Source organism: Vanessa cardui, chromosome 17 (assembly GCF_905220365.1).
Source record: "Vanessa cardui chromosome 17, ilVanCard2.1, whole genome shotgun sequence".
NCBI lineage: Eukaryota > Metazoa > Arthropoda > Insecta > Lepidoptera > Nymphalidae > Vanessa > Vanessa cardui.
The window spans coordinates 11868243-11894429 of NC_061139.1; the positions used below are offsets into that span (position 1 = coordinate 11868243).

A 26187-nucleotide genomic window follows, 5' to 3' on the forward strand; every position below is an offset into this window, starting at 1 on the left:
GCTGCACAACTCAGTACTGCTTCCAACATGAAATTCCTGCTCGTCGTCGTTGGCCTGGCCCTGGCTGTCGCAGCCGAGGAGAAGATCTTCTCCGACTACCATGAGGAGATCGGTATCCCAGAAGCTGCACGCATAAAGTTCGCTGAGGAGGCTCAGGACTTCGACGGCTCCAGGATCACAGGAGGATCAGCGGCATCTCTCGGATCCCACCCCCACTTGGTAAGTAGTATCTCAGTCCAACGATATCTTTCACGTCTCATATAACAGTTTTTGGTTTTCATATAATATAAAGTGAAACATCAATATTTTAGGGTGGTCTGGTCATCACTCTGACTGACGGCAGACAGTCAGTTTGCGGGTCTTCCCTCCTCTCTAACACCCGGGCGGTGACCGCCGCTCACTGCTGGAGGCATGGCAGAACCCAAGCTCGTCAATTCACCGTCGTCCTCGGCTCTATCCGTCTCTTCTCCGGCGGCGTTCGTGTCAACACCAACAACGTCCAAATGCATGCAAGCTACAATGAGAGAACCCTCCACAACGACGTTGCCGTCATTGTCATGCCACACGTTACTTTCACCGGTAAGCACATCTTTCTTATTCCGCATTGGACATATTTATGTTTCATCATTCAATTATTCGTGTTCATTTTATTTAAACATATAACTTTTTGCCTTTAGCCAATATTCAACGCATCAACCTCGCCAGTGGCACTAACAACTACGTCGGTACCTGGGCCACAGCCGCCGGTTTCGGAAGAACTGCTGACAGTAAGTTACAACGATCATCATCAGTCTAACTGGCTTACATTTGGGAAATAACACGATTGTCTAACTCTTTAATATTCATTCCTCAGATGTCGGTATCAGCAGCAGCCAGGCACTGCGTCACGTTAACTTGCAAGTAATCACCAACGCCGTGTGCGCCAACACCTTCGGCTCCAGCATCGTCATCTCCTCCACCCTGTGTACCGCCACCCGCAACGGTCAGAGCACCTGCGGCGGTGACTCCGGTGGTCCTCTCGCTATCGGCAGAGGCACCAGTGGCACTCTGGTCAGTGTTCTGTTGTTTGCCTATAATTCGTATTATCGTAGTCATTTCCATTATCTGAACCGACAGTCTGTATATACATACAGATGTATGATGTTTATACGAGTGACACTTTTTTAGTTTATAAGCTGGTTTTTATGAATATTTTTTGGTTGGAGTGATGCTCGAGGTAATCCCAAGACAAAGTCGGTTTTTTGGTTTTAAATCTATACCTGTACATTTGGGCATTAGTCAAAGTTCATTCGGTTATTATAATATTAACACATTCTATTGCTTTACAGATCGGTATCACCTCCTTCGGCTCCGCCGCCGGCTGCACCCGAGGCTTCCCCGCCGCTTTCGCCAGAGTGACCTCATTCAACGCCTGGATTCGCGCCCGTCTTTAAACACTACTGTATTTTTGTCGTTAAATAAATATTTAAATTATTTATATATTGGTTTCACTTATTTACATTAAGTAATTTTCAACACAATTGTTGTGACAAAAATAGTAATCAACCTTTAAGTTTAGTTCATTGTCACAGAGTTTTATACAGCGCTCTCGGTGGTGTTAAAACATGCCTAAAGGATTACGGCAGATATATGTATATTATCAGCAACTGCAAACCATGAAGGAAAAACTAGTTGCTAAGCAACCGAGATTGGCCAATCGCTCTACGCCACTGCTGCTTCACAACAACGCAATAGCATACACTGCACAATAAATAACCACTAGTTTAAAATGTCTGCGACACCCAATATACTCTCCGAACCTTGCTACTACAGATTACCGAAATTTAGACAACATCTTATAAGGGAAAAAATTAAAAATGCCTTCAAAAAAATTATTGATTCCATTCTGTGTATATTGATTTTAGTAAGGCGTTTGATTAGCTTTTTCGCAGCATATTATCTTATAAATTAGCTATGTATGGTATATCAGGACATCTATTAAGATAGACCCAGTCATATCTAGAAAACCGCTCCTTTTTGTGCTTGTTATAAATTTCACAAAAATCGATTCAATCTGGTGTTCCTCAGGGCTCAAACGTAGGCCCTTTGTTTTTCAATATATTTGTAGATGATAGTATAAACTCTTTTTTAAACTCTACGCCTTTGAATGTATTATGATGATTTAAAATTTATCAGACCAGTAAATAAATCTGAAGATAATAAACTGTTACTAAACGATATACATAGATTGCTACAGTGATGTAATGAAAATAATCTGGAACTTCATATAAACAAATTTACGTACATAAAACTTATAGGAAACTTCTCTCAGAGATGTTGAGTTGGTTAGAGATCGAAACTTAACCTTTATAGCTCATATTAACAATGTAATTAAACGTACAACGTCTCATATTGTAGAATTCGTATTGAAAAATGGAAAGGAATTTATTAAGTCTAGCAAAAAAATAATTTTATACAAAGCCTTACGTGAAGAAATATAAAAAAAATAAGGTACTCGGATAAGGATAAATACTACATTGCTTAGAATTACTTCGTACACGAGTCATTATTCCTCGTAAAAAAATAAAAGATAAAACCGCTATAATTATCAGTGTTTTTCTACTATATTCTACATGTATTATAAACACACAAATCTTACTTTAAAAAAACAACATCAAAATTCATTGCGTAATTTTAAAGATCTAAACATACATAAAGACAGACGGACAGAGCGTAGAGATTTTATTTCATAATATGTAGTGACTACTCTCAAAGGAGAATCTAAAACGTTCATTGGTCAAAATAAAAGCAGCTCGAAACGCATTGTGGCATATATATCTCGGAGTTAATAAAACTTTAACTCCGGGAAATTTATTATAAATCAACGACCATCTAGTGTGTACGCCGATTTTCATGGGTACGCCACTCCGAATTTGATTCCCAGCCGAATCGATGTCGAAAAAGTTCATTAGTTTTCTATATTGGGTGTTTTTGGTACCTTCGTTACTTCTGATTTTCCATAACACAAGAGCTTTAGCTACTTACATTGGGATCAGAGTAATGTATGTAATGTTGTACAATAAATAAAAAAAAAATCTCATATAAAAAAACAACAGGTAGTAACTTATTAACTTGGACGAGCTGAATGGAATCATGTGTATTCCTATGAGTTTGGGTATAGTCAATTATTTCTGATTAAAACCTTCTCTGAGCATGAAGCAAAAACGAAGTAGAAGTATCAAGTGTGATATTTGACTCATCATACCAATAACACATTACTTCCTTAATTGCTAAATTGTATAACATAAAATAATGGACGAATAATTTATTTTTATAATAAATAGCATTTGTAGCCACAAATATTACCGATCTAAAATCCTATATGAATACGTGAGAAGATCCGGGCTGTGCAATACCTTTATTTATTATTTCAAGCATCATCATAACACAAGAAAATAACACTTCATTATATTAAAAAAAAAAACAACCTAATCTAAATATATTTAACTGTAATACAATTAAACAGTAAGTGCTTAAGCAAACCGTAAAATAAATTCGATTTTTGTTACGTTCGTGTAACAACTATTATCATTTTCTCTGAGCTCCTTCATTTTACACATTTTTGAAAACTAAAAACAATGGTGAACAGATGCTCCGTAATGCCACCAAATGCTGTAACGCTACCGTGCTGACTGATGTTTATTTCAAATTATATATTTCAAATATACTTAAAGATTCTTCACACTGTCCTCCGCAAAAACTCCGCTCGCTCGGAGTATCGTACGATCTCAATTTAACGCTTATGACTATTAGGCTCGCCTTACGCTTTGTACCCATTATTACCAAATCTGAACATACCAGATGGTACAGTATTTTTCGCAAAATGAACAACTAATTAATTGGTATTCGGAAATTTATTTCAGTATCCAAAACAATACAAGAATCATCAGACCTAATAATCGCACCGCATTCAAATGCAATTGTGACGAACCCCACAGGAAATGTCAAATTAGTACTAATTGATTGATTGATGATAAATGAAAGGCAGAGGAATGATAAGATATTGATTACTATATAAGGTATCTTTCTTTGCTGCACAACTCAGTACTGCTTCCAACATGAAATTCCTGCTCGTCGTCGTTGGCCTGGCCCTGGCTGTCGCAGCCGAGGAGAAGATCTTCTCCGACTACCATGAGGAGATTGGTATCCAAGAAGCTGCACGCATAAAGTTCGCTGAGGAGGCTCAGGACTTCGACGGCTCCAGGATCACAGGAGGATCAGCGGCTTCTCTCGGATCCCACCCCCACTTGGTAAGTAGTATCTCAATCCAGCGATATCATTCATGCCTCATATTTTGTTTCCATATAATGTGAACTGAAACATCAATATTTTAGGGTGGTCTGGTCATCACTCTGACTGACGGCAGACAGTCAGTTTGCGGTTCTTCCCTCCTCTCCAACACCCGGGCGGTGACCGCCGCTCACTGCTGGAGGCATGGCAGAACCCAAGCTCGTCAATTCACCGTCGTCCTCGGCTCTATCCGTCTCTTCTCCGGCGGTGTTCGTGTCAACACCAACAACGTCCAAATGCATGCAAGCTACAACGAGAGAACCCTCCACAACGACGTTGCCGTCATTGTTATGCCACACGTTACTTTCACCGGTAAGCACATCTGTCTTATTCCTTATTGCACATATTTATGTTTCATCATTCAATTGTTCGTGTTCATTTTATTTAAATATATAATTCTTTGCCTTCAGCCAATATTCAACGCATCAACCTCGCCAGTGGCACTAACAACTACGTCGGTACCTGGGCCACAGCCGCCGGATTCGGTAGAACTGCTGACAGTAAGTTACCACGGTCATCATCAGTCTAACTAGCTTACATTTGGAAAATGAAACGATTGTCTGACTCTTTAACATTCATTCCTCAGATGTCGGTATCAGCAGCAGCCAGGCACTGCGTCACGTTAACTTGCAAGTAATCACCAACGCCGTGTGCGCCAACACCTTCGGATCCAGCATCGTCATCTCCTCCACCCTGTGTACCGCCACCCGCAACGGTCAGAGCACCTGCGGCGGTGACTCCGGTGGTCCTCTCGCTATCGGCAGAGGCACCAGTGGCACTTTGGTCAGTGTTTTGTTGTTTGCCTATAATTCGTATTATCGTCGTCATTTCCATACGTATGTACGATCGTATAATGTTTATACGAGTGACTTTTTTGTTTATAAGCTGGTTGGGGTATAGCATCAAGGTTATACCAATTTGAAGTGGGAGTTTTGGTTTTAAAGCTATACCTAATTATCAGATTAAATCTTTACTCAAAGGTACACCTTTGAGTATCATGATAAGTTCATTCGGTTATTATAACTATTAACACATTCTATTGCTTTACAGATCGGTATCACCTCCTTCGGCTCCGCCGCCGGCTGCACCCGAGGCTTCCCCGCTGCTTTCGCCAGAGTGACCTCATTCAACGCCTGGATCCGCGCCCGACTTTAAACAATACTCTACTAATATCGTCAAATAAATATTAAAAATATGAAAATTTCAAATATTTTTGTGTTTTATTTTGGAAACAACACAAATGTCTTCTAAAATATCTTCAGAAACAACAGCAACAACTTTAATATTTCCACAGCAACTATTTTGAAGTTTAAAAAAAAAAACAAAAATTTTAAACGACCCTTAAATTTACTGGAGATGCATCCGCCACCCTTACAATAGATTAGGTATAGAGGCTAAATTGCGAATGGAAATTTTTATCAAAATTTCGACGAGGAATCTACAATTGCACAATATCCGACAATATCCGACTACATATATGACACATTGGATACACTGGCGAAGAAGACGCAAATGGCAAACAACCTAGGAAACTCTGGGCGGCAACCTAAAAATCAAGATCCATAGTTGAGATGATCCGATAGTGAACACTGGTCGAATACCAGAGAGGGTAAGGAATCCAGTATACCTCGAAGACAAATAACACCCCAGGACATATTCTGAAATACTGAAGATGATATGTATATCATAGTACAATAGTTCGAATGACGGTACACAAGAACATGAGGCAGGCAAGCACCACTGTGTATACAGGGTTATTGGTAACTCGACGTATATCCGTTAGGAGGTGATAGGGGTACTATTTGCAATAATTTTAACCCCATTATGCATAATCCAAAAGTGAACCATTTTTGAATTATCACGTTTTTTAGTTTTTTTCAAAATTTGTCAAAAATGCAGCATCAAATATTTATTTAAAAAAAGTTTCAATTAAAATCAATTTTTTTCTTTAGTTTTATAAAAACGATTAAACACTGGATATTTGTCAATATTTAAATAATAATTATCGGTCCAAATTTAAAAATGCGAGACGGAAAACGAATTTATTTCAATATTTTTTTGATTTTTTGTCCTCAAAAATGCCTCAAAAACTTAAAATTTTTTTATGAAACTTGGCCTGCAGATTATTTTAAAAACATAACCGTTTTCTTAGATTTTTTAAAAATGTATAAAAAGAAGGAAATTATTTAAAATCAATTGAAATAAAATGTTCAGAAAGGACGCTGGTGGAAATTCGTAGTCGAACATGAACAAATTCGTACTAAAGGTCGCTCTTTAAAATTCTCACAAAATTAACTAAATATAAAAACCAATGAAAAATATTTAATACAAATTTAAAATAAAATTTAGAAACAGAAACAGTTCAATAGCTAAGTTATAAAAAAGACATTTTGTAATATAGCCTAAATTAAAGTATTAATAAGCGAATCCGAGAAACTCTCTATAACAGAGTACACAGCACACACAGCATATTCTACCATGAATAGTGCAGGATTCTATCCTTACTATTATCCTCACAAAGAAGTCTCTGAAAGGAAAGTAATTTTTTATAAATTTGTGCTTAATACGGATTGCTAATGAACAGTGCAGGTTGCATTAGAACAGCGTGGTGGAATATGTTCCAAACCCTCTCCTTAATAGGAGTGGAGGCCATTAGCCCAGCAGTGGGAAATTTACAGGCTGTTACTTTACTTTACGTTACACAGGAACTCTTCAATAGCTATTACTAAACTCGCCGAGTATGGGTTCATTTGTTTTCTTGTGACATGTCGCTTGCATCACACAAACAAAAACCTGTACTCCAAATCTTTATGCTTATGTATTTTATAGATAGCATTGTATTTTTTTTGTGCCGAGTTGGCCAGTGTTTACAACGCGTGCATCTTAACCGATGATTGCGGGTTTAAGCCCAGGCAAGCACCACTGAATATTCATGTGCTTAATTTGTTTATAATTCAACTCGTGCTCGGCGGTGAAGGAAGACGTCGTAAGGAAACTTACATGTGTCTAAATTCATAGATATTCTGCCATATGTGTATTCCACAAACCCGCATTGGAACAGCGTGGTGAAATATGTTCCGAACCTTCTCAAAAGGAGAGGAGGATTTAAACCAGCAATAGACAAATTACAGGCTGTTGTTGTTGTTGTTTTTGTTATTATTATTGTTGTTGTTGTTGTTATTGTTATAGTTGTTGTTGTTACTAGTTAGTCTGTTACTAGGGCGTGTTTTTATCGGTCATTATTCAAGAACGACATCCGCATGATTTAAATCGCGTAATTAGCTAATTTAAATTGTTACGTGCGTGTAATGATATAATGTTGATAATAGAACAATATTTTTCGATATAAATTTTAAATCAAATAGTTTAACTAATTATAAAAGACTACGCATAATTTATACACCAGGAATACTAATGAAAATCCACTGTAAGCGAAATTGTTTTTGAGTGTTTCTTATTAAGATTTAACAGAGTATTATATATGTTTGTAATGGAATAGGCGTTTGTCTTCCATCTGACCTGATGGAATGTATATGGAGGTCCCAGAGTATAGATTGGCGGACGAGCATATGGGCCACCTGATGGTAAGTGGTCACCATCACCCATAGACAATGACGCTGTAAGAAATATTAACTATTCCTTACATCGTCAATGTGCCACCAACCTTGGGAACTAAGATGTTACGTCCCTTGTGCCTGTAGTTACACTGGCTCACTCTCCCTTCAAACCGGAACACAACAATACTGAGTACTGTTATTTGGCGGTAGAATAACTGATGTGTATGTGGTACCTACCCAGAAGGGCTTGCACAAAACCCTACGACCAAGTAAATGTTTTTGAAATTAGCAATTTCAACATTTGATAAATATTGTAACAAAGTATATTTCCATCTAACGGCAATAACTGTCAAATATAAGGTAAACTTTTTTTTTACATTATCATTTAAAGCACATAACAATATTTTATTAAAAATCATATATATTATTTGTAATATACGACTGTCATTAATCAAGCTCTACTATTAAATAGACAACGATTTGATTATTTAATCTTTTGAAGATATTGGCATATCATCATGATTGTCTTTATTTAGTTAATCGTCTTTTTAATGATTATCATTGCATAGCATGAAACAGTCCCTTACTGCTGTCTGTCCCTACGTATGCTTAAATGTTTAAAATTACGCAATTGATTTTGATGCTGCTTTTTAAATAGATAGAGTGATTTGAGAGGAACAGTATGGTAAAGAAACACTGATAGTTTTTGATGTGATGTTACAAATAAACAAATTCTGTAGAATATTTAGTATCAGTATTGCATCCATACGAAGCCTAGGGCTACTGATCGCTAGTATTTGATATATAATCTAGCTCTGCCCACCACTTCGTGCGTGTTTGAATTTGAGCAAAAAGTTTTTATTGAATTCGCAGATTTTACTACAACTTATGAATTATGTAGTAGGCAGCTTTTGTGATATAAAGTCATTATAAGGAGATACGTGATGTGACGGCAGAGTGGTGGAACTGACAGACATCTATCTATACATATAATAAAAAATTAAAGTGTATTATGTGTATTTATCAGTTATAGATAACACTAAAATTTAATAATTAAAATAGTCAATTGTGTGCATGTTGTTATAGACTCTCATATTGAATATATTGACGGTGTATCTGATCGTACTTTTTAATTTATATTATCTCTTTATATATTGATTATAAGATATTTTATGTTTAATTCATTGTTAAAATTTTATAATTGAGTACGTTTATAAGTTAGTTTGCGTTACATAAATAATTCGAATTTACGAAATGTAACCTAACCTAGATTAAAATAAGATTTTTTTTACTAAAATTCATGCATAAATTTGGAATATTTCCAATAGTTTATAGTAAAGGGTGCTTTGTGCAACCCCTCCCAGTCGTTACTTACTTATCAGCCACCATTCCACCCCCAAAGAGTAATAATTAGTACCTATAATTACTGACTGTATGCACAAAAAACATAAAATTTCAGCTTCCAAATTAATTGGCGTATGATGTTATGTATGGAATGGTTAATATTTTTTATAGAGCCTATATCTATGGACGGTGCGGATCACTTACTACCAGGTAGGTCATTTGGCCAGTCTGCCTATTTATTACATAATTCTATTCGATCTATACCGAGGCAAGCGTAAAAATGATTGAATTACAAAAATGTGGTTTCTTTCAGTGTGTTTCCATTGTAATGGACTCTGAACCTCTGAACAGTTGTATCACATTCACAAAAATAGAATTTTTGAAAGAAACGTGTATTAATAATGATTTTAAAAATATAACTAAACGAGACTCAATAAAATAAATATAGAACCTTTTTGATAAAATATTATACATTTAAAAAAAAAATATTCGTCACAGAACCACTCATTTAATTCGTCCGTAGATTAAACCGTTCATCGCATATTCGCTTCTTCTAGATTTAGTAAAAACAGTTAAAAACATATTTTGAGATTCATATGCTGTCGTAATATTTTTTTACATCGAACAACACGAGGAAAATTAAATTTAACAATCGAATCAATATAGCATTTCACTAAAATATTTTTATGAAATTTTATTTGATGGAACTGTGAATAATTTCATCGAATATTTGGTAGTGAAGAGTAATAACTTGAAAACTAAATCGTATAAATATAGTAAATGCACCGCGAGGTGAATTACGCTACCGTACAGATTTACTGTTTATTTAAGTAACCGTATCTCAAGACTTAAGCTTTTTTAAAAGTATTTAACGTAAAAATTCTTGACACTGTCCTAAAGTGAAAAAGGCAAAGTTTAAACTCGGAAGAGATTTAACGCATATTACCATTACGCTTGCCTTATTAAATAAATAACACATTCACTAATGTTTAATAACAAATCTAACCATATACAATACAGTTATTTTGCGAAATTAATTATTACTTCCTTAATATTCAAATCTGGGCAATATTTCGGCATCCGAAGTATCGTAAGGATTAATAATCACTATTAAAATTGAATAACGATGAACTGTTCTGCAATTAACGAATTGATAAAAAGAATGCAGAGAATTGATAAGATATTGATTAGTATATAAGGTATCTGTCTTCGCTGAACAATTCAGTACTACTTCCAAAATGAAATTCCTGCTTGTCGTCGTTGGCCTGGCCCTGGCTGTCGCAGCCGAGGAGAAGATCTTCTCCAACTACCATGAGGAGATCGGTATCCCTGAAGCTGCACGCATCAAGCTCGCCGAGGAGGCTCAGGACTTCGACGGCTCCAGGATCACTGGAGGACAGGCGTCATCTCTCGGCGCCCACCCTCACTTGGTAAGTGGTATCTCAATTACCAATTCATTATTATTATTATTTTCATATAATATAAACATAAACGTCTATATTTTAGGGTGGTCTGGTCATCACTTTGACTGACAATAGACAGTCAGTTTGCGGATCTTCTCTCCTCTCCAACACCAGGCTAGTGACCGCCGCCCATTGCTGGAGGCACGGTTCAACCCAAGCTCGTATTTTCACCGTCGTCCTCGGCTCTACCCGTCTCTTCTCCGGCGGTGTTCGCATAAACACCAACAACGTCCAAGTTCACGGCAGCTACAACCAGGCAACCCTCAACAACGATGTTGCCATTATTGTGATTGGCCACGTTTCTTTCACCAGTAAGCAAATCTTTGTTACCTCTTCATTCCAAATCTTCATATTCATATTTAGTCATCTAAATGTGCAACTCTTTGCCTTCAGACAACATTCAACGCATCAACCTCGCCAGTGGCAGTAACAGCTACGCCGGTACCTGGGCTACAGCCGCCGGTTTCGGTAGAACCAGTGACAGTAAGTTGTAATTACCTCAATGTATTACATTAGAGAATAAAACTACAACTCTCTCATATAACTAACTCTTAAATGTCCATTCCTCAGGTGCTGGTATCAGCGTTGCCCAGGCAAAACGTCACGTTAACTTGCAAGTAATCACCAACGCCGTGTGCGCCAACACCTTCGGATCCAGTGTCATTGTCTCCTCCACCCTGTGTGTCGCCACCACTAACGGTCAGAGCACCTGCGGCGGTGACTCCGGTGGTCCTCTCGCTATTGGCAGCGGCAACAGCCGTACTCTGGTCAGTGTTTTATTATATTATTTCTTATTCGTGTCGTTGGCATTTCATAAACGATTTCTAACTCAAATCCATTCCTTTAAGTTTTGTGTGTTCATCACTATGATTTAATCTAAGTTATTAACACATTCTTTTTCTCCGCAGATCGGTATCACCTCCTTCGGCTCAGCCGCCGGCTGCACACGAGGCTTCCCCGCCGGTTTCGCCAGAGTGACCTCATTCAACTCCTGGATCAGCAGCCGCCTTTAAACATCGACTTTTTTCTTCTCAATAAATGAGTGATTTATTTAAATTTGTATTTTACTTACATCATTTAGACGTATACTATACATGAGATATGTACACATGGGTAATCTAACCAAAAAACGAAATAAAACAATAGGATTCAAGGTCATCTGTGTAGCGTTACTTCCCCGTTGCGCAAATGCTTTTTAATATGTCAGTATATAAGAGAATATGCGAAAACTTCATTTATTTTATACCGAAGGAAAGGAAAGATACAGAACATCCTGGAAACGTGGGCACAAAATTGAGTGCAGTCAGTGCTCGTGTTTCTTTAGGAATATCTAACATTTTCAGTTTAAGCAATCACTATAGACACGACATTAGGACCGTAAATTTTTTTAAGATTAAAATGAGTGGAATTATGTCATAAATGAACTTTAATGACATTCTCTTATTTAATGGTGGAAAAGAGTAACTATTGAGTTTATTGGCGGTTCTTCTCGGTAGAATTTACTTATCAAACCGGTAAAAACTTTACATTAATTCAACAGTGTAACATAACTATCTAAAACGATTTTGACCGATTGACACATTAAACCCTTAAATAGCAAAGTTTTGAAAAGTTTAAATTCACTTTTATTAAAAAATGAAACAAAATATAAATTTCATATTTTAAATATTAATTAATTATTTCATTAATTCCCCGATAGGTTGTCATGACTAAGAACTAGCGCGCACTGGTGATTTTTGTCACGGTGACTTTAAAGTGTTTGTAATTGTCACGTCACGTTTCCAAAATGGAGTGCGCTCATTTATAGAGACAGTGAAAGTAAAACATTTTCGAAATCGAAGTGTCATTTGCCACTATGGATTTCGAAGAGACGGTCATTCTCTGTGAACTCGTGAGAAAGAGAATACTGGGTACTAATTTCTTCCCACGCTTTAATTTTCACGTGAATATCTGAATATTCTTTCAATTTTTTATCATAAAGAGTCTCTTTTCCACTTTTTCTATTAGAAAATCAGTATCAATATTCTCTTCACGAATGTTTACGTTTTGAATAGACGGTGACGCCATTTTGCGCGTGCCAAAGTCGGCAGTCAAAATGCAAATAGCGAAAGACCAGGAGAGTGACAAATTTGTCGCTAGTGCGCGCATTGCTATGAAAAAATGTAACGGCGCTGACAGTTTCGTCACGGGCTTGTTCACCGGTCGGCGGACACAAATGTAACCCAATTGTCACGTCGTAACATGCGCGCAACGGGCTTAACAAGAGTGACGAAACAGTCACCATGACAAAACTTAATAGACTAAGACAATTTAATAAGGTAATTAATTTTTAACTAATTTGTGAAAACTTTGTACTCCTTTATAGTGGCATATTTACATGACTAGTTACTAATCATTCTTTTTTGAGAAACTTGAGACTAAATATCATATCTAATTTAAATTTGTAAAGACTAATTAGGCATATTATTCGTTAATTAGTTAATACCTGTTGACTTCCAAGCAGGATATATTAATTTAAATAATTGAATTAACTAACACGATTTTCTATTTTTTAAATGTTGAAAAAGAGTAACTACTGAGTTTCTTGCCGGTTCTTCTCGGTAGAATCTACTTTCCGAACCGAACGATTCAAAAGCCTACTTGAATAAAGTTTATTTTGATTTTATTTGATTCAAAATAAAAAAAATGTATGTACATTTTTTTATTTTTTATCAATTTCATAATTTATTTTCAATACCTAAAGTGTCTACCCTACCCTATTGGGTCAAAAAGGGTCGGATACTGTTAACGCAGCGTCTTATCCCGTACTGATTTTCATTGCAACGAAGCGGTTGCATCGCGATTCGCCCATATCGATCACGTAATAAAATCATTAATTATATTGATAAAGATAGCTGCTAAATTAAACCCAAGATTAATGATTTGTTACTCAATATTCAAATTAAAATTAAAAAACTACCTAAATAAAAAGAACAATAATAACAAAAAACCGGCCAAGAGCGTTTTGGAAGCGCACATGAAAGGGTTCCGCATAAGATGGGCCGACCATTTGACACAAAAAAAAATCGTTGAAGAAGAAGAAGCTTAAGAAGGAAGCAGGTTTATTAATCTCTATTTCTACCCTGACCCACTTCTGTATGTAGGTATGTAACATTCCTACTTATTTTCATAGTTTGTAGGTAGTTATTTCCATACATCACCATTTAGTTAGGACAACTGCTCGTCATAACTTGGTCGAGTTGTATAAAAATATTTATGTATGATACAGAGTCCGCTATAGTTTTCGTTGAAAGTACTTACTTGGAGGTATACAGCATATTTTCTTCAAAATTATGGTAATAGTATTTCAAAACTTTAGGGGGGGGGACGCTCTAATTTTAACTTTATATTTGAGCAGAGATAGCCCAGTGGTTAGAACGCGTGGTTAGAACCCGCATTCATCTTAGCCGATGAATGCGGGTTCAAACCCAGGCAAGCACCACTATATATATATATATATATATATATATATATATATATATATATATATATATATATATATATATATATATATATATATATATATATATATGTTCTTAATTTGTGTTTATAATTCATCTCGTGCTCGGCGGTGAAGGAAAACATCGTGAGGAAACCTGCATGTGTCTAATTACATCAAAATTCTGCCACATGTGTATTCCACCAACCCGCATTGGAACAGCGTGGCTGAATATGTTCCAAGCCCTTAATGGAAGAGGAGGCCTTATCCCAGCAGTGGGAAATTTACAGGCTGTTACTTTACTTTACTTTATTAATATATCTCGAGACTGGGGGATTTGATCCACATGGTTTCGAAGCAATTTTTGTTGAATTTAAAGATACATTTTAACGATACTCCACACGATGGGGTAAGTCGCTTTTTTTTAATTAAATTTTCGCTGTATGAGAGGGGGGGTCTAAAAATGACAATCGGTGCAGAAACGGCGGAGAACGAGCCAGGACAGACAGACGGACAGACATTACGAAACTATAAGAGTAGTACTACGGAACCCTAAAAACGGAGTACGTACTTTGGATATTCATTTGTTTTACGTATAGGATTTGTACATAAAGCGTTATCTCTGTTACAAAGGTCTTAACGAGTGCATCATATATGCTTACCAAAATTAAGAAAGTAAAATTTAAAATAATAGTTATCTGATGAAATCTCTATGTTTTTCTTCCTGAGTTGCAGAAACAAAAAAGTTAAATGTTAACATATGTATTAACTTAATTCACGAGTCTCGTGAACAAGACTTTCGTAGATAATGTCGAAATATCGAGGTCCACCGAAAAAACATTGTGAATACCCCGAAATGAATAACTTTAACAATATAATAATAACTAAAGAATAACTTTAATTGTGTTGTTAATTTAAAATCTTGTATGCATTAACTGTAAAAACTACCGTTTTGTCTGTTCATAACTTTGAAATTCGATACCATTTTGGATTTTTTTTTCTAGAAATAAGATATATGATATGATTCTATGATAACAGCAATATAATATACATCCAAAATAATATAACCACTTCGACTTTTAACCCATTGAACAAAATACATAAAAGTTATTTACAATGTCCTAAAATCTAGCGAACGGGAACCTTTAAATAAGATATTTTTTTCATACGTAATCACATGAAAATTTACTCAAATAAATACAATAAGTGAACCGCTTCAGGAGAATAATGCTCTGCCAACTTAAGCTCAATAAACATCATTAAATAGTATATAACAAAGTCGCTTAATGCTGTACGTCTCTATGTATGCTTAGATCTTAAAAATTACTCAACAGATTTTGATCCGGTTTTTTCTAATAGATAGAGTGATTCTAGTGGTAGGTTTTTGTATAATACATGGACAATATATTAATGAAACACTGATCATTTTAAAAGTTTCTAACTTGATGTCGTAAATAAACAAATTCTGTAGTATATGTAGAATCAGGAATGCACCCGAGCGCATCCGGCGGGTCGCTAGTCTAGTGTAAGTTTAATGAAAGCATTACAAAAATCTTTTTTATTATTATTGATTAAGAAGTCCTGTGTGCATAATGATAGATAAAAAATCTTCACGATACCCAAAAAAGTTTTAGCGTATCGAATATGCCTCGATTCAACGCGTCACCATTACACTTAAGCTACCGCTAGCATTGAATAACGCACTGACTGATAAATTATTATTAACAAATCTGAACTGATAAAGAACAGTTATTCGTTGTATTATTACTTGCCTGTAATGGAAATTTGAATATTTACTTCGGTATCCGAAACTTAAGTATCATAAGGATTAATAATCTTACTGTTATAATTTCATCATGATAAATTGTATTGCAATTATCAAATTGATAAAACGAATTCAGAGGATAGATAAGATATTTATTACTACATAAACCATTTCTCAACGCCAAACAACTCAGTACTGCTTCCAACATGAAATTCCTGCTTGTCGTCGTTAGCCTGGCCCTGGCTGTCGCAGCCGAGGAGAAGATCTTCTCCAGCTACCATGAGGAGATTGGTATCCCAGAAGCTGCACGCATCAAGCTCGCCGAGGACGCCCAGGACTTTGACGGCTCCAGAATCACTGGAGGGCAATTATCTGCTGTCGGCGCACACCCTCACTTGGTATGAGACGTCTTAATCGAATGATGTTTTATAAAAATCACATATGATTTTATTTTCATACTATAATAGACATCGCTTCTTGAACGTAATTAAACTCTATTTTTGCTACTCAGAAAGCAATAAAGATCAAGTCAATTTGACATATTATGTTTTTGTCAAGAAGAATTATATATTTGGCATTTTGTTGGCTTTGGCATAAAAATTACAAACACTTTTGCAAAATGAATTCAATTTTAAGGGTACCCAATATTACATTACTTGTCGTTAAATCAGATTTTCCGCTTACTAGAAGTAATTCCACTTGTCCTCCGCTGCTTACTCAAACATACCCGTGTACCCGTTTCAATTATCTGACAGCATTATTTTTTTAGGGCGGTCTGGTCATCACATTGACTGACGGCAGACAGTCCGTCTGCGGATCTTCCCTTCTCACCAACACCAGGCTGGTGACTGCCGCTCACTGCTGGAGGCATCGTGGAATCCAAGCTCGTCAGTTCACCGTCGTCCTCGGCTCCAATCGTCTCTTCTCCGGCGGTCTTCGCGTCAACACCAACAACGTCCAGGTCCACGGCAGTTACAGCGAGCTGCGTCTTGCCAACGATGTTGCCATCATAGTCACCGGCCACATCAGTTACACCAGTAAGCGATCACTTTATTACTTCGTAGCCCATATCAGCTGGAATGTTATATATTCATCGCATTTCATAAACAGACATAACAGTAGTTAATTGTGTTACCCTATGTTACAGACGTCATCCAACCTATCGCCATCGCCACTGGCAACAACAACTACGTCGGTACCTGGGCCACAGCCGCCGGATTCGGAATAACTGCTGACAGTAAGTTACAACGATCATTATCAGTCAAAATGTTTTATATTTGTGAAAAAAACCATTTAGTAACTCTTAAATGTCCTTTCCCCAGATGCCGGTATCAGCACCAACCAGGCTAAGAGCCACGTTAACTTGCAAGTAATCACCAACGCCGTGTGCGCCAACACTTTCGGTCCTCTGGTCGTCATCTCCTCCACCCTGTGTACCGCCACCCCTAACGGTCAGAGCACCTGCGGTGGTGACTCTGGTGGTCCTCTGGCTATTGGCAGCGGCAACAGCCGTACTCTGGTCAGTGCTTTTTTTCTATTTTTAATACGATTACTTTTACGTTTCCTTGATCACTTCAATTTGTTAAATTGATGTTTATGATTATTGTAACGTGTTATAGTAATTCATACTATTATTTTATGATGTTTTTCTTCAAGCTATATATTTATACAAACTCATTACTTTCAAATTCGTTAAAAAACATATTCGGTGTTGCATCGGTAGTCATGTTTTAAAAAATCCTGTTGCTTTACAGATCGGTATCACATCCTTCGGATCAGCCGCCGGATGCACTCGTGGCTTCCCCGCCGCTTTCGCCAGAGTGACCTCATTCGCCTCCTGGATCAACGCCCGTCTTTAAATATCTATATTTTAGTGTCCAATAAACATTTAATTTATTTAAATTTGTATTTTACTAACATTCATTTGTATAGTATAAGGGAATCTGGGAAACCTATTTTGAATTCTCATGTTTTTTTTTATATTTACTCCAGTAATACTCGCCAAATTGCTGGCACAGAACATTGGATCCATCTTGTATTGGAGCTTCTATCTCCAAATATTTAATACCCATTCTAAACATTATCCGATATAAAACAAAACTTTCGTTTAAGCTTCTAAATTAGGTGCTATGAATTACCATTTTTTGATTAACATTGACAAACTATTCGAGACAGAATATAAACTAGTTTGATAGTTTTCCAATTAAAGGAAATATATTATCGCGAACGATTTAAGAGTTATAAAGATCTAAATATTCTTCATAGAAATAGACTCAAGCACTCTCGAAATTCCACCTAGAATATTTAGCATGAAAGTCGTTCCTCCTTCTCACCATTTCATTAGGATTGATGTCAATCACTTACAATTAAAATTATACATACCTGTCTAGAAATCAACACTACTAAACCTATTCACTTTCATTGTCAACATACTTGTATGACATAGAACATGCTTTATACAGGGTTACTGGTAACTCGACGTATATCGGTTAGGAGGTGATAGGGGTGACTATTTGCAAAAATTTTAACCCCCATATGCATGATCCAAAAGTGAACCATTTTTGAGTAATCACGTTTTTTAGCATTTTTCAAAACTTCAAAGATTTATCTAAAAAAAGTAACAATTAAAATCTATTTTTTTTCTTCTGTTTTATAAAAACGATTAAACACTGGATATTTGTCAATATTTAAACAATAAATATCGGTCCAAATTTAAAATTGCAAGACGGAAAACGAATTTATTTTTCCTCAAAAATTCCTTAAGAACTAAAAAAATCATTAAGAAACTTGGCCTGCAGTTTATTTTAAAAACATGACCGTTTTCTTAGCTTTTTAAAAATGTATAAAAAGAAGGAAATTATTTCGAATCAATCGAAATAAAATCACCGGATAGGACGCTAGCGGACATTTGTATTCGAACATCCTGAATATCGATATACCTTTTATATGAGATTTATATTTATGAATATAAATAAATATATAAATCTGTGTGTGTAATAGCCTTGCACAAAGTCTCACCGAGTTAACAATCTATTTATAGCCTATTTCAAATTTTCAATGGAAGTAGGAAAAAAGATAAACAAACATTACAACTAGGTACGTATTTCATGCCGTTTCAATTTGTTTACATTAATTGTGTTGTGGTTCGTCTAATACTAGCGAACCGACCCAGCTTCGCACGAGTGCAATGCTGATACTAAATATTTATCAGTGATTCTTTACTTTATTGTCTACGTATTATAACCAAAAACCTTCCTCTTGAATCACTCCACCTGTTAATAAAAAATTAAATTAAAAATTTCAGAAACCCCCGCCACAAAAAATATAAGCTACCTTTAAAAAGTAAAAAATAATAAAAGAAAATTAATCCTAAAGTACCTATATGCATAAGTATGTATTAATATTAAAAAAAAAAACTTCGCGTTGGGGGACCGCTCCTAATTAATTAGTGTCACATGCTTACCTATCTCATCTTTTATATAACACTTAATATTATTTTGTACAATAGCGCTCGGTTCCCCAACGCGAATTTTTTTTTTTTAATATTAATACATACTTATGCATATAGGTACTTTAGGATTAATTTTCTTTTATCATTTTTTACTTTTTAAAGGTAGCTTATGTTTTTTGTGGCGGGGGTTTCTGAAATTTTTAATTTAATTTTTTATTTTATACTTTTTAATCCCTATAATATCTCTGGTTAAGTTGTAAATACGTTGGTTCTTGTTGATTTAAAACATATAAGTTAAGATTACATTTTAAGGTCAATCTTGTTCTTTTTTATTTTAGTTACTAATTAATTTTTTTTGTTTCTTAATTATTTTTTTTTATCTAATAATTTTATTTAATTATTAATTAATGTTTTTTGTGATGTACAAGTCATAACATTTCATTTGATACCCCAATTGAGCATATTTGCAGACATTCGGTTTTTCTTCCCCACTTTAACCCCCCATAACTTTTAAACGGCTAAACCGATTTTCATCAAACATGTCTAAGAACACTCGCCCGTAAAACACCTATAATACAAAAAAACTAAATTGAAATCGGTTCATTCGTTCGGGAGCTATGATGCCACAGACAGACAGACACACAGACAGACAGACAGACACGTCAAACTTATAACACCCCTCTTATGCTTATAGTTTCGCTATAAGTCTAAATGGATGGATATGGATATGGATATCAAATGATATCAATATATGCATAAAGCGCCATTTTGTAGAGGCAGCCATCTTGGATTTTAAATTTTTCATACCTAATAGTATTTCACTAGTCAAGCCCTTTCATTTGATACCCATATTGATCAAGTTGTAATAAAAAAATGTAAAGCACCATTTTGTAGAAGCAGCCATCTTGTATTTTAAATTTGTCATATCTAATAGTATTCTACTAGTCAAGCCCTTTCATTTGATACCCATATTGATGGAGTTTAAAAAAAATATCTAATCTGTCATTTTGTGGCGGCGGCCATCTTGGAACAATTTTCATCAAACTTACGTAAAAACACTCTCGACATTTTCTACTGTCAAACAAAAAAAACTAAATCAAAATCGGTCCATCCGTTCGGCGGCTAGAGTGGTACAGACAGACACACACACACACACACACACAGACACGTCAAACTTATAACACCCCGTCGTTTTTGCGTCGGGGGTTAAAAATAACGACATCAAAATCTATCGCGTTATTTTTAAGATACATATACAGGGAAAGACAGCGGTAAGTGACTTGGTTTTACACTATGTAGTGTAATGTAATGATGAATAATATAATTTTATAGGTACTATACTATACTGGAAATCTACCGTAAGATAACGGATGTAGTTTATGAAGAGAAGAATCTGCAACATAATGATACGACAATGATATTTTCGCATTGATCAGTTAAGTTGATAAAATTGTAAATTGAGTTTAGAATACATCATCATCCTCCTGCCCTTTTCCCAATTTTATTCGGGGTCGGCGCAGCAATTTTTCTCCTTCCATACTTCTCTGTCAGACGTCATCTCACAAGTAACATTCTTTCTAACCATATCGTCTTTCACACAATCCATCCATCGTTTCCTTGGTCGTCCTCTACCTCTATATCCATCCACATTCATGTTCAAGGCCTTCCTCACAATATGTTCCTCATTCCTCCGCATTATTTCAGTTCTCTTACGATTAATTCCGCAGACATTTTTAACTTTACCGTTTCGTAAATTCAAATCGTTTGTAAAAATACATTGGTAAAAAATGCATATTATATATATACAAGATTTTATAGACGATAAAAAAGCGTGGAGTTAATACCTGTTGACTTCCCAAGCAGAATATATTAATTTAAATAATTGTATTTAACTAACATGACTTTGTATTTTTTAAATGTTGAAAAAGAGTAACTACTGAGTTTCTTGCTGGTTCTTCTAAGTAGAATCTACTTTCTGAACCGGTGGTAGCTTCACTTAATTGTAAAATGACGATTCAAAAGTGCTTGTAAAAGTCTACTTGAATAAAGTTTATATTGACTTGATTTAGATTTAAGCTAACTCAAAACATATTTTAGTTAGAATAGTCAGTTTGATTGGAATGGAATCGGGAACATACCCTAGCGTTACATATAGATAAAAGTCAATAAAACTACCTCAAAAACGTGCATTAATTGATTATTAGCACTCAATATTCAATCATAAGCTTTTTTTAGATAATTTAATCTATATGACAAGTGAATTTAATAACTTTTAATAATAATTAATAATATAATATATATAACGGCAAGATAAGAAGTTTACTGATAAAACGGTCCCGGTTTCGCTCGCAAATACATACATATAACGCAATTTATTTACTTTATTATTTTATTGTTTTTTACTCTGTGGTATTATGTTGCTTGACGTTAGATATTTGTGTCCACCTAGGACCTAGGTAGATACCTCTCATGAGATACCGCTCATCAGCGATATTATATTGTGTTCCATGCAAAGGATGAAGCAATCAAACTACGGATGCAGATGCTATAGATCCTAAGGCAACTTATATAATAATAAAAATTGGACAACATCACATATATTACTCTGATCCCAAATCCAGTAGCTAAAGCACTTGTGTTATGGAAAATCAGAAGTAACGACGGTACCACAAGCACACAGACCCAAGACAACATACAAAACTAATTAACTTTTGTCTACATCGACTCGGCCGGGAAATAATCCTGGAGTGGCGTACCATAAAAATCGATATGACCACGAAAGTCGTCAAAGTTATGCATTGATGCTGTAAGAGAAATTTATTTATACATGTATGTATGTATGTAGATAATATGTATCAGTCAGCACGCATTTGAGCACCGAGGTGAAATTTAATCTAAGACACTTTTCTTAGACATTCATAATATAATAATAGCTTATAATAATAGCTCAGATTAGTTTAATTTTACTAATAACATAAATTATCCTTTAAATTAAAATAAAATTGTAATAGTGTAATATTCCCTTTTTTTTCTTATTGCTCTAATATTGTATATTAATTTATGAGTGGAAACTTGATTGGCTTGTGATTTAATTTGTATTTGTTAATATTAAGACTTATTGTACTGTTTCCCAAATAAAAAAAAATAAAAAAAAATCATGAAATACAGCGCATCTATTAATCTACACTCTATAAAATAGATCTACTGTCAAAAGTGGTAGCGATCAGAAATTTATTGTATATAAATAATAATTTTATTTTTATGTCAATTTTATATATAGAATATAATTCTTTTTCTGTATATGCCAATTAATAACTTGATAAAATACGGCTTATAAAGACTTGACAGGATATATCTATGTTCGATAACAAATACTTTTATTATCTGATTATTATATAAATAAATACCCAAATTTAAATTTCGATACCTACATACTTAATAACACAAACAACAAAACAAAAGCGAATACAGAATCAAAAGCAATACATTTATTTTAACCTAGCGATCCGCCCCGGCTTCGCACGGGTGCAATACTAAATATACTACAGAATTTGCTTATTTACATCACATTAGAAACATCTCAAATTAGTGTGTTTTCCTATAGTATCTGTGTTATATACAAAATCTTCCTCACAAATTACTCTATCTATTAAAAAAAACCGCATCAAAATCCTTTGCGTAATTTTAAAGATCTAAGCATACATAGGGACAGACAGCGGTAAGCGACTTTACTTTATACTACGTAATGATACGTAAAATATTAATCATTAAAGTGATAGCATTTCTAGCTTATTAACAAAATGGAAAAGGGGATTCCGCACTATCTGAAATTTGTATTCGTTTTTGATTTTGTATTCTCATTCATTACTTTTACTTTTATAATCTGAGTCAAAATTACGACCTGAAATGCTAAGCAGTTTCAGGTGAAATAAATCAAAAGATTATTCAATAAATTATATAATAGAAATTACAATCTTCTTCTTATTTTATTTAATAAAAGCCCGTTCACTCGGTTTTTGGAAATTGTAAATCAAATCAAATCAAAATAAAATTTATTCAAGTAGGCTTTTACAAGCACTTTTGAATCGTCATTTTACAATTAAGTGAAGCTACCGCCGGTTCGGAAAGTAGATTCTACCGAGAAGAACCGGCAAGAAAATCAGTAGTTACTCTTTTTCAACATTTAAAAAAAAATCATGTTAGTTAAATACAATTATATATGTATGTAATATAATCCACAGGCGGTACATCAGTGTGGTATTCTTTGAAGATCATCAGTCAGAAGATTAAGTCAGACAGTTTTTGTCAGGAAATATTATATAATACATAACACTGCACCAGATTTATAATTTCTATTTGTAACGAACTTATAAAGTTCAGGAGTTTGTTTGCTAAAGGCGCCGAAATTATATAAGACTCATTGCTGTCGGTTTTGAGAAAAATTGCAACTGATCAGCTGAAATCAGCTTTCAACTGAAACATACGACGATTTTTTTATCGTCGTAATCATATATTTGTGTTCTTATAAGTCAAAGATACTGAACGACTAAACGTAATATCAGTAGTTGGATCAATGACGATTAAAATAAATATTTTTGTATTAGATATGAATGAAGATGCCATAGATATATTAACTCACTATCACCTGCGGCTATTGCTCGCATGGAAATTCTTAGGCATGTGTCCGATATGTCGAAACTAATCTAAAATCGGACGTCGTCGGAACATCGATGTCAACGATTTTATGTCGACGAGTAATCGCATTTTCACTACATCTAAAGAACTATGAATATCGTTCTGCTACGTCAAAGCATCCAAAGTACAGTCAGAGCAAGAAAACCTTCATCAGTTTTTAAATTAATTCCTTTATCAATTACCTTAGTACCTTTTGTAACTAAAGCACTAAACAGACAATTGCATATAAAATTAAACTTACATAGTATGATAACTTGGTTCAATGTAATGTAACATCTTTGGACTACTTCTAGTTTTATATCAACGTGAAATCTTTTTAATGTCCTAATTAGTCATTAAAAATTTAAATTAGATACGATATCTTTTACTGAATTGTCAAAAATGTCTATCAGTTGAAGTTATTTTTGTTTCGGGATATTTACCATGTTTTTCATTTTTGTTCGGTGGAGCTCGATATTTCGACATTGTCTGCGAACGAGACAGTCTCGTGAACAAGACATTCGTAATCAAGACAAATTAATAACTTCAATAATAAAAATAACCATGTTGATTTAAAATCTTATATATCTATCAGTGATTATCGCTCATACTGAACACAGGAAAATGAATCTTAAGGTGACAAACCTTTGCTTACCTTGACTGTACAATAACTATTATATTCGACCTATTTCTCTTTATTCATAAGAATTAATAACATTAAATGCTTAAATATATACAAATATGAACTAAAACTAGTTACTATATAAATCTTGACCGCGTGGAATGGTGGCAAGAATACTAGCAGCATTTCCCCGTTGAATCGCAATTCCGATCCTCTGGGCAAAAAACGAACCAGCCCTCCTGTCACCAGTGGAGGCAATGAGGCGAGGTGTTATACTTTTGATGAAGTTTTTTGCACCACTACTCCAAGGGCCAAGCGTTTCGACAGTTAATTAATTTCTCTTTAACTTTACAGTAACCTTTCTCACATATCGTACAATGTTAAGTTAAAAAAAGACAGGACGATATCCGGAATAGGATGTCAACAGCGACATTTAAACCAAATATCCGATACACAACTGATGTCACAAAAAACAGATATCGACCATTCCTTTAACTTGTTTCGTATAAGAAGTATTGTGTGTGTAATGTGTGTCTACCAATTGTTTAAGATTGTTTAAATGAAAAAGTCACAGGACACCCGATTGGGGTAACTTGTCGCTAGGTGCTACGCTATTGATTATGCATTGAATAACAATTTAAAGAACTAACGAATTAAATGATAAGAATTAACATTGTTATCAAAAATCCTTTATGAATTAAACATAAAAAATAGATAATGTTATATTAAAGCGTATATAACAGAGAGAGGGTTATTGATGCATTTATAATAGAGTGTCGGAGAAAAAAGAGAGGTAAGATCGCCTGGAGATGTCATAAAGTATTTACTAGATACGTAACGATTTCTTCCATTTCACTCTTCCCTCAGCCGCATAAAAGAACTTCGTTCTATAAAAATATTATTATGAACTCATTCTAATAATCTTAAATTCAGCATAAATTTTCTTGTAATCGAATTGTTAAAAATTATTTAAAAAGTCAGCAGTCGAAACTACATAGACAAATTCCAGTTCCCTCAAGGACTAATTTTTGGGCCGTTTTTATTTTTACTATTTATATATCATAAAAAGACAGATATCTTAAATCAACTTATGACACAATGTTAAACTCAATTTATAATTGTGTTAGGTTATAGAATTTTAATGTAGGTAATATTGATACTTTTAGAAATAACTATATATGTTTATTCACGATGTAGAAATGCTACGGCTTGATTAAAGATGCTTTTTTTTATTGTCGACCTCGAAACATATTTCGATGTATTTATACGAATATAACATATTATTGCTTCAACATACGTTTATAGTAATATAATTAACGTAAAAAATATACATATATGTATACATACATATATGTATAATTTTTATGTATGTCTTCATGTTAGTGCGCACTTCCTAAACGATGAAATTTGAGTGGGTTTCTGTATGATTTAGATTAGACTCAAATAGGCGGTGTAACCATCAGATTTGACATATTTTTTTCAAATATCATTTGTATTCCACTCG

At 34.6% G+C, this 26187-nt stretch overlaps 4 protein-coding genes across 5 annotated transcripts in view; 3 read left to right on the forward strand and 1 right to left on the reverse strand.

Moving 5' to 3' along the window:
- Nucleotides 1–26187, reverse strand: part of LOC124536692 (Golgi-specific brefeldin A-resistance guanine nucleotide exchange factor 1) — a 154142-nt gene that overhangs the window by 111367 nt on the left and 16588 nt on the right. The gene's annotated exons all lie outside the window — the stretch shown is intronic.
- Nucleotides 9–1476, forward strand: LOC124536686 (collagenase-like). Its single transcript, XM_047113246.1, has 5 exons — nucleotides 9–219; nucleotides 312–579; nucleotides 678–767; nucleotides 854–1050; nucleotides 1329–1476. The coding sequence occupies exons 1-5, from the start codon at nucleotides 28–30 to the stop codon at nucleotides 1431–1433; spliced, it is 852 nt and encodes a 283-aa protein (XP_046969202.1). The 5' UTR covers nucleotides 9–27; the 3' UTR covers nucleotides 1434–1476.
- On the forward strand, nucleotides 4077–5539 carry LOC124536685 (collagenase-like). Its single transcript, XM_047113245.1, has 5 exons — nucleotides 4077–4289; nucleotides 4374–4641; nucleotides 4740–4829; nucleotides 4916–5112; nucleotides 5380–5539. Exons 1-5 carry the CDS (start codon nucleotides 4098–4100, stop codon nucleotides 5482–5484), a joined length of 852 nt encoding a protein of 283 aa, XP_046969201.1. The 5' UTR covers nucleotides 4077–4097; the 3' UTR covers nucleotides 5485–5539.
- Nucleotides 10441–17838, forward strand: LOC124536680 (collagenase-like). Of its 2 annotated transcripts, none has more exons than XM_047113238.1 (5): nucleotides 10441–10660; nucleotides 10737–11004; nucleotides 11087–11176; nucleotides 11264–11460; nucleotides 17691–17838. In XM_047113238.1, the coding sequence occupies exons 1-5, from the start codon at nucleotides 10469–10471 to the stop codon at nucleotides 17793–17795; spliced, it is 852 nt and encodes a 283-aa protein (XP_046969194.1). In that variant the 5' UTR covers nucleotides 10441–10468; the 3' UTR covers nucleotides 17796–17838. The 2 variants fall into 2 exon arrangements, with proteins under 2 accessions (XP_046969194.1, XP_046969193.1); XM_047113237.1 differs by lacking the exon at nucleotides 17691–17838 and adding an exon at nucleotides 11602–11749.